This window comes from Sitophilus oryzae, unplaced genomic scaffold (genome assembly GCF_002938485.1).
Source record: "Sitophilus oryzae breed Bouriz unplaced genomic scaffold, Soryzae_2.0 scaffold_1701_pilon_pilon, whole genome shotgun sequence".
NCBI lineage: Eukaryota > Metazoa > Arthropoda > Insecta > Coleoptera > Curculionidae > Sitophilus > Sitophilus oryzae.
The window spans coordinates 48,997-64,299 of record NW_022146393.1 but is presented as its reverse complement, the minus strand read 5'-3'; the positions used below and the strand labels follow the sequence as shown (position 1 = coordinate 64,299).

At 33.6% G+C, this 15,303-nt stretch overlaps 1 protein-coding gene across 1 annotated transcript in view; it reads left to right on the top strand.

The window, feature by feature from the left end:
* The window catches only part of LOC115881212 (venom carboxylesterase-6-like), a 36,243-nt gene that overhangs the window by 5,568 nt on the left and 15,372 nt on the right, over positions 1–15,303 (top strand). The window contains exons 4-6 of the mRNA XM_030898624.1: positions 846–1,005; positions 4,327–4,524; positions 9,422–9,606. Coding sequence (XP_030754484.1) covers positions 846–1,005; positions 4,327–4,524; positions 9,422–9,606 — 543 coding nt within the window. The remainder of the gene's footprint in view (positions 1–845; positions 1,006–4,326; positions 4,525–9,421; positions 9,607–15,303) is intronic.

Below are 15,303 nucleotides of genomic sequence, written 5' to 3'. Positions count from 1 at the left end.
ATAGACGATGACAATATGTAGATGAAAGTATGAATATTAGTTTAGTGGAATAGGCAATGTTGTTGTTTATATTATACAGTATTATATCTGTTGTGTGTATATTTAGCACGTTAAAATACCTTGGGAGACAATAATTTGAAAGGCGACCTGTATTTTTTTGTACTCCATTTTTCAAACGGTTATTGCTCGAAATGCATTGGATAAATATAAATAACGAATAGAATCCTTTTTGTAGAAAATTTTATAAAGAATATTTTCGGTAAGTATAAAATTTTTTGTAGGGCCAATGGGTTCTGAGAAAAAAGCTAAAATCTGCATTGGGGGTGTATTGGGGGTGTTTTTTTGGGGTGAAGCTCACACTTTAAACTTATAAGAGGTTTGCCAGTAAATAAACCTATACTTTGCTTGTTAAAGAATTTATATCGTTTGCTGTAAAAATGGCTTCATTAAATTTACGCATTTTCCAATGATTTTTGTCATTGATAACCCACCCATACATGGTCTACAAGGTCTGCAATACATGACTTTATTGTTTTTCACTTGCTTACTAAGTCGTACATTTAGAGGATGTTTTTTCTCTCCAATATACCTCTGGTTTAGTTTGTTCTGCTCATTTCTTTGTTAAGAAACTTCAGAGTCCTTGTAGCTTACTTCAAGTTCTTGTAATTTCTTGTAGAAACTTCTTTTAGTTCTATACTTAACGAGAGAGCGAGAGAGAGAGAGGGAGAGGTCTATTTTGATTTGCTTTTATAATTAGTTTTAATTATTTCGATGACACCAAATTATTTGTAGACTAAGGATTGTATTTTCCAGGTTTTTGTGTTTAGTTTAATTATTTATTTTAGAATCAGAATATAGAAACATTTAATCCTCTACCAGTCTATGTTTTTATTTATGGTGGTGGTTTTATGATCGGATGTTCTAACAGAGTACTTTATGGGCCAGAACATTTTATGGAACGTGACGTTATTTTGGTCACGATGAATTACAGATTGGGAATTTTAGGTCAGTAATTTTTTACATATTTTTTTTCTATATTACTTTGATTCTAGTTTTCTAAAATAAACATTTAAAAATCGAAATATTTGTACCTTAGAATGTACCTACTTATTTAAAGAAATTTAGAAACTTCTGTGGGGGTTTATTCGCAGAAAAAGTTATTTAAGTGATAGGAACGTATTTCAGTAACACCCGAGACCAAATTGTTACCATACCCCCAAAACAGTGCCGTGGCATATATTCTTCTTAACTTAGCTGCTTGAAGAGATATTTATATTTTTGATAAATGTTTTGACTACGCCTATCGTGTAAGCTGTGGTATCATACTAATTAATTACGAAAAAAACGTATTAAAATATTAACAAAAGGTACAAAACTAGTATCGACGTACAGCACATATCAAATACATATAATATCAGAAAAATAATTATCGAATTCAATAAAAAATTAAGAAACCGCTAAAAAGGTGGAGTGGATTGTTTATTTTTCTATGAAATGTAACTCCTGCCTCTTTCTTATCGCTGCGGCTTTTACACTTGAAAGTTGAACAACTAATCACCATTGTTATAAAGTTTATAGAGAGAAGACCAGGCTACTAGTAACATAGCAAGTTGCCGGACGAATTTACGTTTACCCAATTTGCGTTCGTACTCGAGATTCACTGCCGGCTAGTTGGCTAGTCAGGCAGTACGCAGTTGCAGTTGCGCTTGGACGGGTCGGTCGTGACAGACTAGGAATACGACGCGAGGAGTGCCGAGTATTTATTATTTTCATTTTAAGTGTTTACCTTCACTTAAGGTAACATTTAAAATAAAAATACTTAAATCTTTATTATTTGAGTGTGGTTACAAGCCAAAACTAAAAATAAATAAATTCTCTAAACCCCAAAAAAACTAAAATATACTCTAAATAAAAAAAAGTTATAACAAGTGTTGAAAAAGACCACCTTCTTGTGCTAGAGAGAAGCCTACGCGGTCGTAAAATCCCCGTCTGACATTGGCTAACATATTAGGGCTAATAGTTTGGAAAGCCTCTCGTATTTTTACTTGAAGCTCATCCAGATTATTAGCCCTATTATGACCATACACTTTCGGTTTTACATAACCTCACAAAAAGAAATCATTGGGAGAAAGATTCGGTGATCTAGCGGGCCACAAAATAGTTCCATATCCAGTAATTAAACGGTTAAACACTTGCTTTAACTCCTGTTCTTCATTAATCAATACATCCGGCTTCTTATGTTTTTGTGGGGACACGCACCCATGTGTTTCAAAATTATTAATAACTCTTGATATAGTAGGTAAAGATAGAATTGCCCTGTTTACAAAAGTTTGTGGAAAAATTGTTTGTATATCCCGATAAGACCTATTTTGGAAATACCATTTTACAATTTGAATTTTCTCACGAACTTCGTATACATCCATTATTTTACTCAAAAAATAAATTTTACACGAGAACTGTCGCGAGAATCTATGTTTGGCTATTAAAACACGAATAAATACAAATTATGAAACATTCTTATCACATATCTACCAATTTTTATTTTATCGGATTTTTTCGCCTGCTTTTTATCCGGCGGACGGGTATACGCTAATTCGTCCGGTTCTGCCTATGTTACTACTATGGTGGTCCGGTCTGTATAAAGTTCACGACACAAAAACTATTAAAAATCGCTAAAATTGTCGCTGATGACTCATTGGTTACAACCAAAAAAAGGCGTCTAACGACTAAACGACATTTATCAAACGACTATCTTTATTCATAAACATATGTAATAGGTACAATCGAATATTGCCACTAGGTGCAATAATAAATATTACACTTTATACACTCACCGGCAAAAAGAACCGGCCACTAAAAACTAGTCCCAATTTCAAAGTTGGATTTCTCGAAAACCACTCATTAGATTTTGATATTTTTTTTTAAATTGTAAATTAATTCCTTCTTAACGGATGCCACGTCAGAAATTTTTATTCCGAATTTATTTTGAGTTACAGGACACAACAATAAGACGGAGTTTTTTGCTCGAACTTTGCGACACCCTGTAGGGTGCAGCAGCTGTAGTAGCTATTGCTAAATCAAATCACATTGTAGCCTCATCTTTTGTGAGCATTTTGTTGTTTTAATCACGACATTATCTCTGTTAGGATAGACGCTCAGATACGCTGCTTTAAAACGAACGTCTCGGAAATATGCTTTCAAAACCGCGACCAAACCAATTCACATTTAAACGCGCAAGCTGAAGACGCGCTCAACGATATCTTGGGAGTAGCTGGGGTCCTGTGGTAGGCCTCCTTGCAGACAAGCTGTTTTCTTTTAGTCTTTGTTGAATTGTTCTCTCACTGACTTGAGTTCTACGCACCGCTTGTTGCAGATGTTGATTCTGAATCGCTGTAATTCTACGATTTCGTAAAGTATTTATGACAATAAAGCGGTCGTCAATTGCATTTGTCTTCCGTTTTCAGGAACCCACTCCCCTGGTGAAATTTTCCGTTTCCATATACCGATTCCAGGATCCACGATCCTGGACTGTTGTTCGAGGTATACACAGGGTATCGGACACATAACGTTGACTTCGGCCATCCTCAATTAAAGCCACAATACGAGCAACATCCGTCACAGATAATGGCATTTTTTAATTGGACAACCGTTGTTGTCATATTGCAAATATGTACTCATAAAAAAAAATAAAACTTTCTGTCTGCGAAGCATTTTTCCGAGACGTTCGTTTTAAAGCAGCGTATCTCCAACAAAAAGAGAGATAATGTCGTGATTAAAAAAACAAAATGATCACAAAAGATGAGGCTACAATGTGATTTGATTTAGCAATAGCTATTACAGCTGCTTCATCCTACAGGGTGTTACAAAGTTCGGGCAAAAAACTTCATCTTATTGTTGTGCCCTGAATATGCTCAAAATAAATTCGGAATAAAAATTTCTGACGTAGCATCCGGTAAGAAGGAATTAATTTACAATTAAAAAAAAATCAAAATCTAATGAGTGGTTCGCGAGAAATCCAACTTTGAAATTGGGACTAGTTTTTAGTGGCCGGTTTTTTTGCCTGTGAGTTTATTAATAAAATTCGAATTAAACCTAGTAAAACATTGAAAAGGTACGATTTAGTAGTTGGTACGGTATAGGCGACTTTCCTCTACTGAAGAAGATTACTTATTGACTTAATTTCTTGTAGGATTTTTTGTACATACACCGGATATTTTCGTTGCGTTAAAATAAATATTTGTTGTAGTAAACATATTTTTAATAAGACAAACAAAAATAAAATTACGGTTAAATTAAATTTATGGTTAAATTATTTATTAATTTAAGGTTTTATGAGTACTGAAGATTTAGAATGCCCAGGAAATTGGGGTATAAAAGACCAACTAGCGTCTTTAAAATGGGTGAATGAAAATATAAAGAATTTTGGAGGCGATAATAGAAAAATTACTCTTGGAGGACACAGTGCCGGAGCTGCAAGTGCAAACATACTCTTATTGTCGCCAAGAGCATCAGGATTATTTCAAGGTACAATTTCATAATTATATTTATTTTCGTTTCAATATATGTATGCATTTACATAACTTATTTAACGTTAATTTGTTGAACATTGATAAACACTCAAACGATTAATGTAAATAGACAAAACCAGTACAAAACAAATAATAAATTTTTTTTTTTTATTTTAAAAGTTAGTTATCGAAGATCGTATATAATTTTTTACATAAGTATTTTAGCATTTTATTTAGTTATAAAGATATGTTTGCCATACTTTCTTCATTTAAATATTTAAAGACTTTTGTCTACAGGGTGCTATAAATTCGAGGTACGAGCATTGGTGTCTCGGAAACCGTAATAGATACGAAGATGGTTAAATTGAGACAAAGTTGCGCCTTGGGCTGTTCACCAAGATGCCATCAAAAAAGTTTTAAAAATTTCAAGGATTGCTGAGTTTTTTGGAAAAAGCGGATTTTTTTGAAAACTAATTTTATTTTTTCCTGTCGTTACTTTTTAGAAAATCAAAAAACTAATTGGACATTCTCATAGCCACTTTATTAGGGCTATCTGACAGTATTTTTAGATTTTAAAATCAGCTGATAATTTGTGAGATACAGGGCCAATTTAATTTTTTTAAATACGGACCTGCATTTTTTATTTCATATTTTGAAAGAACTCAATCTTCTGAGTACAATGATATGCCACACTTTATACTTTTTTTTTGTTTTGAGTATCTTAACAGCAACAAAACTATTTATTTATTATTTAAAAAAAAAGTCCCATTCATCGCAACAATATTGATCAGTGCTCATTAATATTAAATAAGAAAAATTGAGCCAATTGAAAGATTCAAATAAATAACATCCAGATCAGCAATTTAAAGATATTATTTTTAACTTTTCTTGTTGTGAATTTGATAATTCTCAGTGTACGATCTAATAATTTGCATAATATTAATCGTAGTTATTATGAATAAATTAACTTGTACAAACTAGTTTCTAATGCTTTACATAGTCTACATGTTCGAAAGGGTTACCACCCTTCCTATTGCACAAATTTATTTATAGCCTTTGAATAGATCTTCTTATACTTTTGAATGCATTTTGTACTCTTTATTGTAACTGCCGAGATGTGTTGATTTCACTTTTTTGTAAATTTTGGACCTGTCGAAATACTTGACGTCATCAGACAGTCCAGGTACCTCGCTGGCCATTATACTGCTCTACCATTTCCAATCCATCTTCCGGGGAAATGATTTGATTGTTTATATTACATTTTATTATTTTATAGCATTTGATTTTCCGTATCCAACCCACGTCATTGTTAAGTTTAAAAGCTTATCAATATTGTAACGATGAATATATTAAATATTAAAAAAAAACAGAGCCGGACTTGAAATTAGTTTAAATAAATTGTAGCGTTTTTTTATAAACATTACCACTGCGAACGGCAGCTTTTCATCGGAGAGCAGTCGTGGATAAGGTATTTCACTGGAAAGAACTAATTAACAAGAATAACTCGAAAATATAAATATTGGGCGCCAGGCATGTACAGAGAAAGAAAACACAGTTGTTTTTTACTTAAAACTAGTGACTATATTCATTCATGATGTATCCTGATGGTAAATAGCATTGTACAATTTTAATAATTATTATAGTGGTTAAATACTATTACAAGGCGTAATGTAATGAAACCTAATAATCTAACCACTAAATATAGTCTGTACGATATTATTTAAAATGTACGTTATTAAGTTAAGACTGAAAAAAAAAGACTGAAAATTGTCCAAAAAAATAAATTATTTCCAAATTTCCAAAACAAAAAATATTAAGTGTGGCATATCATTATACTTAGGAAAGCCAGTTCTTTCAAAATCTAAAATAAAAAATGCAGGTCCGTATTTAAAAAAAATAAGTTGGCCTCTGTATCTCACAAATTATCAGCTGATTTTAAAATCTAAAAATACTATCAGATAACCCTAATAAAGTGCAATTAGTTTTTTGATTTTCTAAAAAGTATCGACAGAAAAAAATAAAATTGATTTTCTAAAATATCCGTTTTTTCCATTAAAAACTCAGCAATCCTTGAAATTTTTAAAACTTTTTTGCTGACATCTTGGTGAACATCCCAAAACGCAACTTTGCCCCAATTTAACCATGTTCGTATCTATCACGGTTACCGAGTTACCAATGCTCGTACCTCAAATTTGTAGCACCCTGTATATTCGGTACCAATTAAACTTTTAGTTACGTAATCAAGGGCGCGATTTATAAATTCATTGTTGCCAATCACAGACGTATTCGGCGCCGGGCTGACTAACTGGAATTTAAAGTTCCCGCTGGTGTCTCAGGTGGTAGCTCTGCTGTTAAAAATGTTAAGTTGTCACATTTATTTCCTGATATTGTCATTCGTTTTGACACTTGAATTGCGTTGTGATACTTTAAGCTTAAAAATGTTTACTAGCTAACCTTGCAGTCGAACATTGTTCTTTTTAGAACCTCTTTTAGTGCGAAGTCGTAAGATTACGCTTAATAGCGGTAAAAAACTCATCGCAACTTTATTAGAATATTTTGAAAGGGAAAGCGGTAGTAATGGCCCTTTATGTTCCTTAGGTGTTAAGAATGTCAGTTTTGTTGATGTAAATAATAACTGTTTATATACAGGGTGGCGCACCTCATTCGCCTCGGTTGATTATACGAAAACGGAAAGATGTAGAAACAAAATATTTTATGGGTATATGTGAGGAGGTAATGTGCACAATTTAAAATTATTTTGAAATGTACAGGGTGTTTCAGAACTAAGATCCATATCAAAGTTATATTTTTTCTTATGGAACACCCGGTATTTTATTTCATTTTTGGATTCTTGTGCCCAAAAAAAGGTATTTATTATAAGGGTTAAATATGTTTAAAATTTTTGGTTTTTGAGATATTGAAAGATATTTAAATTTGCATGCTACAATAGAATAGATTATTAACACCCTGTACATTACTTTTCAGAATTAGTTCTTGTGCTGAGTTTAAAGGTAGAGAAATAAACTTTACAGAAAGATGTTATTCCTTTCTTAACTGTATACAGGGGTATCAAAAATTGCTGGTCTATTTTAAATATTTATTTTACATAAAAACTTCGTTATTTCAAATGCAACACTAAGTATTTTTTTAAATAAGTTGAAGCAGATTTAAATGCTCTTTCAAACTATATTAGGGTTTCCTATACCTATCTGGCTCAGATTTTGAATAAAAAGCGATTTTTCAATAAAATTGTAATCAAGATGGCTAATGTTGTCATGGCAAGTTTCTAGCGACAGTTAGTAGCTATTTTCAAAATCGAAATTAGTTTATGGACTTATTTAAATTTATACCAGTTTACTTTTATTAAATTTACCTACAATAGTTTAATAAATAATATTTATTAAATATGTATTTATTATTCTATCAAGAAAAACGAAGACGTAGTCTTTGAATTATTTTACGATGACTTGTAGATACATGGATATTCTATAAAAAAGCCAATTACGGCAAATTCATTTTCTTCACTTCCAACGACAGGTTTCTGCCTAACAGGTTTTTTATAAACCACACTACCAGGCGAAATAGGACAAGAAGTTTTTCAAAGAAATTCTTATCAGGAAGATTCCTATTTGGATATCTTTGAGCATAAGCCCTTGAGGCCAAGAAGCAATTTTCCTCACAAAATAATATCACTATTAACATATCTATTCGTTCCGCCAGCAGATACTGCTTTATTTTTCTTGATAAAATAATGAATACTTACTTATTAAGCTATTGTATGTAAATTTAAGTAAACTGTTATAAATTATAAATAATAATGTCCATAAACTAATGTCGACTTTGAAAATAGTTACTAACTGTCACTAGAAAATTGCCATGGCGACACCAGCCATCTTGATTACAATTTTATTTAAAAATCGCTTTTTATTCAAAATCTGAGCTAGATAGGTATAGGAAACCCTAATATAGTTTGAAAGAGCATTTGAATCTGCTACTATTTAAAAAAATACAGGTTGTTACATTTGAAATAACAAAGTTTTTATATAAAATATATCCTTAAAATAGATCAACAACTTTTGATAGCCCTGTATAAATTTAAGGAACCAATACCATTTTTCAGTAAAATATTTATTTCTCTACCTTTAAACTCAGCATAAGAATTAATTCTGAAAAGTAATGTACATACAGGGTGTTAATAGTCTATTCTATTGTAGCATGCAAATTTAAATATCTTTAAATATCTCAAAAACTATAGATTTTAAACATATTTAACTCTTATAATTAATGCCTTTTTTGGGCCCAAGAATCCAAAAATTAAATAAAATACCGGGTGTTCCATAAGAAAAAATATAACTTTGGTATGGATCTTAGTTCTGAAACATCCTGTATATTTCAAAATAATTTTAAATTGTGCACATTGTCTCCCCACATGTACCCCTAAAATATTTTGTTTCTACATCTTTCCGTTTTCCTATAATCAACCGAGGCGAATGAGGTGCGCCACCCTGTATTTATAATTATTATTTATTTTTGTTTCTTAAAATATTTTGATCAAAAGAAAATATGTAAAAATGGGCAACGCTGTGCCGGTCAAGCTTATTCACGTGATTAAAGTTTATTTGGTATGATCTTGTACTTACATAGATATACGTACTTATCTCTATGCTATTTTCTTGAATCGTACGGTACGGGTACAAATTATGAGCAACCACACAGAGGCACGTTTAGACAAAATAATTGAAAATAACTAAAAATCAACTGTTTTATTTTTCTTAAATTTAACTCTCCTTTTTCTCTTAACTCTAGAAAAATAAAATATGAGAGCATAGAATATGAGCTGTTATTTATAACAAATTTATAGCACTCAATATACGTATTTGACATTGTATATTCTACATCAATATTTTTTTAAGGAATTATAATGCAAAGTGGAACTATTTTATGTCCTTGGAGTAACCAAACTAAATCCAGAGAAATAGCTTTCAGAACTGGATTGGCTTTAGGAATTGAAACACAAAATAGTAAAGAGTTGGTCTCTGAGCTGAGAAAAGTGGATGTAAAAGAACTGACCACAAGAATGATACCTGTTTTATTATTGGTTAGTAGTAATGTATCTAATATACCTATAAGAGAAGACCAGGCTACTAGTAACATAGCAAGTTGAAATAAGAAAAGTATACATACTTGATTCGTCGGTGAAAACTATACGCCGAATAAAGTTTTCATCTAAATTGGCCTTTTCCATTACAGATTCACAAAATGCCATACGCCGAAATTGGTCTTCATGGAAAATTTCTTGAGTTTTGCGCGCTTTATACGATCGGTATCCATTCTTTTTAAGGACTCTTTAACCGTGCTAGATGAAGAGTCTGTTACCTCAGCAATTTGATTACTTGAAAACGTGGAATTTTGATCCGCGGTAGCACAAATGAACACTTGCTTTAACTCCTGTTCTTCATTAATCAACACATCAGGCTTTTTGTGTTTTTGTGGGTACTCGCACCCATGTGTTTCAAAATTATTAATAACTCTTGATATAGTAGGTAAAGATGGAATTGGCCTGTTTACAAAAGTTTGTGGTAAAATTGTTTGTATATTCCGATAAGACCTATTTTGGAAATACCATTTTACAATTTGAATTTTCTCACAAACTTTGTGAACATACATTCTTTTACTTAAAAAATAAGTTTTACACGAGAGCTGTCGCGAGAATCTACGTATTCGTATTGGCTATTAAAACACGAATAAATACAAATTCTGAAACATTCTTATCAAGTCGGTCCCAGACACTACGTGCATTTGGCGAATATTCGGTATTCGAGCTTATTCGCGTAGCGTGTGGGAGGTTACCTTCGACGAAGATTCGTACTTCGTCATTTTCCCGGCGGTTGTCGGTAAACTGGCACGAATCAAAGGAGCTCGTAGTGCGGCGTAGTCAACTTCGGAATTTCTCCCAGACGCTCCGGCTATTTGTTTACGTATTTTTTTGTTTTAGCGGCGCGCTCCCCTCAGTTCACTCGTGTATTGCATTGGTAACGGGTTCATTTCCATTATCTTTATTACTCCAAAATGGAATGGACAAACGAGCTAACTTTGGAGTTTTTGCAATTATTCGGTAGTGAACCAGTGATTTGGAATCCACGGATTCCAGATCATAAAAACAGGAACAAAGTGGCTGATGCCTGAAATAATATACAATCAAAGTTTAGCGTAGAGTGTTCGGTTGTCGAATTAAAAAAAGGAGTCTTTAATGGCAATGTTTTGCCAGTTGTTTAATAAAGTGAAAGCTAGTTTGAGGTCGGGTGCTGGTAGGGATGAAGTCTCCAAACCTACGTGGTTCGCATATCCACCATCTTCTTCTTTTACGTTCTTTTTTCCTATTTCGTAATAATAAAACACTGCTGAAAATTAACAACTAGCAGCCACAATAGCTATCTGCTCTACTTCACTGTCCATTTTGAACTGCAGCAGCACTGAAGATCAAGACGTCGCGCGGCGGCGTTACCTTACTACGGGAGATATTTGTCATTAGACGCATTTTTACAAATAACGTAGCGTGTGGGAAGGTGGCCGAAGCCGCAGTACATAATTCGAATGTTCGCACATTCGCTAAATGCACGTAGTGTCTGGGACCAGCTTCACATATCCTATTTTTATTTTATCGCATTTTTTCGCCTGCTTTTTATCCGGCGGACGGGTATACACTAATTCGTCCGGTTTGTATGTTGATATTTTCTATACCTAGGGTGATTAAGGTTGATGACAGATTCCTCTGGGGATTCAGGTGGTAGCTCTGCCGAAAATAATGTCAAGTAGCCACATTTATTAATTTATTTTCTGACATTGTCATTGGCGTTGACACTATAGATTTGTATTACGAGTTTTGGTTTATATAAATAGTGTTGTGGTACTTTAAGCTTAAAAATGTTTACTAGCAGATGTTGCAGTCAAACATTGTTCTTTTTAGAACCTCTTTTAGTGCAAAGTGTACGAGATAGCTTAATAGCTGTAAAAACTCAGTTTATGAAAAACTTACTTTATGTTCCTTAAGTGCTGTTAAGGTGAGTTTTCTTGATGTAATTAATAACTGTTGATATATTTATAATTAATTTATTTTTGTTTCCTAAAATATTTTGATTAAAAGAAAATATGTAAAAGGGGGCAACAATGTGCCGGTCAAGCTTAATCACGCGACTAAAATTTTATTTGTTATAAACTATATTTTTGAAATGCAATGTTATTAGTATTTCAAATTTAAATGAACTAAGGTAATTAAATATTTCTATAAGAATCGAAAATAAATATTTCTCATTTTGTAATTTTATATCCTATCAGTTATTTTATACCAGTCATTTCATAAAATAACTGATACCGAATATATTGACTTTCCTTAACAGATATAATATAAAATTATTGTATAGATAGAAACAATAGATACAACAATTTTATCAATTTATTGACTTTCATTAACAGATAACCAGAATTTCAATATGGTGAAATAATGATTTTACCAACGCTTATTCAAGATCATGTTTTTGCCTATATTACCATATTTTTATTATACTTAGGTAGTTATTTCGAAGTCTATAAGAGGTTTAATAAAAAAGTATAATCACCTAAATATTAGAAAAGTAGTTGAAAAATTGCGAAAAATTAAAGTATATAATTATATTGTAAAAGTATATAATTATATTGTGTGTGTTGTATATAAAATTATATTGTATTGTGTGGTACATTTTTGTTGCGAGGCTGTACGTTTGACATTACAGGCGAGGCATTACAGGTTAAAAGTAAAAGCAACTTTATAATTTTAAATGGATCACTCCGTATATTATTACATTTACCGGCCGAGAACGTAGCACAAGGGAACTATCGTCGGAGTCCTCACTGTGCCATAGCCATCCCGTGCTACAGTTGCAGCCAAATCACAGTTTAATCTTTTTACCACCGACTTTTAATCTCCAAAATGAAAATCCAGTTAAAACCCAAACATCCACACTGTAAAAAGTAAAGCTACATGACCAGATTGAACGTACGGGGTCTAGAGAACAACGATACCGCCGACGCCCTCCGGGAAGCCATCAAAGAATCTCTTCCACCGATAACTTCAATCTCAATCGTGGATGCTAAACATGGCTGGACACAACTAAGAGATGCGATTCGCAAAACCAGCAAAGCAGTACTGGGAAAATCCAACAAAAAGAAACACCCAGACTGGTTAACGAAAATCAACCGCATATACAGGCTTTGTTGGAACAAAAGCATAGAGCACATCAAGCCGTCACTGCAAATCCACACAATCCAAGACTAGCAGACAACTTTAAAGCAGCCAACAACACGCTCCGAAGAAACCTACGCCAACTAAAGGATAACTGGTGGTCGCAAAAAGTTAGTCAGATTCAGGAGTATGCCACGCATCACGACTATCGTAAATTCTTCGAGGCTGTAAAAGAAGTATACGGTCCAACTAAGAAGCAAGATGCCCAATCATGGCACAAAATGGCAAACTTCTAAAAGAGGAAGAGCAAATCAGAAATCGCTGGAAAGAGCATTACAGCCATATCCTTAACCAAGAAAACAACCCCAATATGGAAGCACTCAACATAATACCTCAGTATAACAGCCTCGATGTATTAGACATTCCAATAACAGAACAGGAAATAAAGGACTCCATAAAACAGCTTAAAAACAACAAATCAGCTGGCTGTGACGCGATCCCGGCGGAAATCTATAAGTGTGCAAGTAAAGAACTTATTGGTCATCTTAAGGCTCTCTTTGATGTCATATGGGAAAGCGGAGAGGTACCTCAGGACTTTTGCAACGCGAATAGAGTGAATATATTTAAGAACAAAGGAAGTGCATCAGACTGCGGAAACTACCGAGGAATTTCACTACTGGCTATCGGAGGAAAAAATCTTGCAAAAATTATGACAAACCGCCTGCGCCCACATATAGAAAAATCCTCCCAGAATCGCAAACGGGTTTTCGCACCAACCGCGGTGCCGTCGATTCCATATTCTCCATCCGGCAACTACAGGAAAAGTAAAAGAGCAGCACGTTGCATTCATCGATCTAACAAAGAATTTCACCTTCTGTGAACAGAGATGCACTTTGGGCAATTATGAAAAAGTTCGAGTACCCACCAAATTTCTTACAGTGTGTAAAAAGCCTCCATAACAACAACAAATCAAGAGTGTCATACCATGGATCACTGAGCGATCCCTTCCTAACAAACACAGGCGTTAGGCAGGGATGTGTCTTAGCGCCTCTCCTATTCAATATATTCATGGCAGCGCTCTCCATTATAGTGGACAGCAAACTGCAGGAGAGAGGATTGGGCATTAGATAGAGATACGACGGCGGTCTGTTCAACATAAAAAGACTCAGGGCAAAAACACGTACAAAATTCATCACAGAACTTCAATACGCTGATGACTGTGCTCTAGTTGCAAATACGTTACAGCAATTGCAAGAAATGTTGAACACATATACATGGGCATACGAGGCCTTGGTACTTCAGCTGAACATCGATAAAACTAAAATCATGTGCACTCCCCCGGAAGATCACAACAATGCTATAAAAATCGGAGATGAGCTGTTGGAATATGTAGCGGAATTCAATTACCTCGGCAGTTTGATTTCGGAAAAGGCCAATATCGACTCTGAAATTCAGCACAGGATTAGCAGCGCCTCAAGAGCATTCTGGAAATTAAAAGACAGGGTTTTCTACAATCATGACTTAAGCACAAAAACGAAACTTGCGGTGTACCGAGCGATAATAATTCCCACCATGTTATATGGAAGCGAAACCTGGGTGCCGTACCGCCGACACACGAACGCATTAAACAAGTTGCAACAGAGACATCTTAGACAACTCTTAAGAATAAAATGGTTCCATCATGTCTTAAACGTATCGGTCCTTGAAAAAGCTAACTGCGAGAGAATTGAAGTCATGATTACAAAGTCCCGCTTAAGATGGGCTGGTCACGTATGCAGAATGCAAGAAAACCGCATACCAAAATCGCTGCTTTACGGTGAGCTTGTAGACGGTAAGAGGAGGCCGGGTGGACAACTCAAAAGGTTCAAGGATATTTTCCACGAAAACTTAAAGGGAATTAACAAGCAGAATGAGTGGGAAGAGGCAGCTCACAATAGAACGGAATAGAGAAGAATTGTAAAGTCAGTTAAGAGCGACAACCAAAAAGTAAAGAGGCAACAAAGCAATGAGATTTTTGAATGTCTGGAGTGCAGTAGACAGATAACATCACGTATCGGGCTTTTCAGTCACAGAAAAGCTCATGAAAGAAAACGCCTTGCTTGACCATCTTCTGATGCGTGTCAAATAATCGTCAGCGAGTAATGGCGGTATGGTATGGTACATTTTAAAAATTACTTTTTTTTCAAACGTCACAAATAATTTTTAAACAATTTTAAACATTTCAAATAATATTAATAAAAATTAAAAGTAATACCTAGTATGTAATTATATATCGAGAAACTATGGTTACGCTTGTTGAATTTGACACTTTAGGTCAACTTAATAATATACATATTTGCGTAATTTTATGCATAGGCGTAAAAGGCGTAAAAACTTTTATAGCTAGGCGTTAACAGAACAATACTTTTTTGTATTGTCAATCACATCGCAAAAATTGACGTTTGAAAAAAAAGTAATTTTTAAAATATAATAATTTAGGGAGTGATCCATTTAAAATTATAAAGTTGTTTTTACTTTTAACACGAGTAAGCGGCAATAATGTAACTCTGAAAATGTATTTGACAATCCAAATTTTCA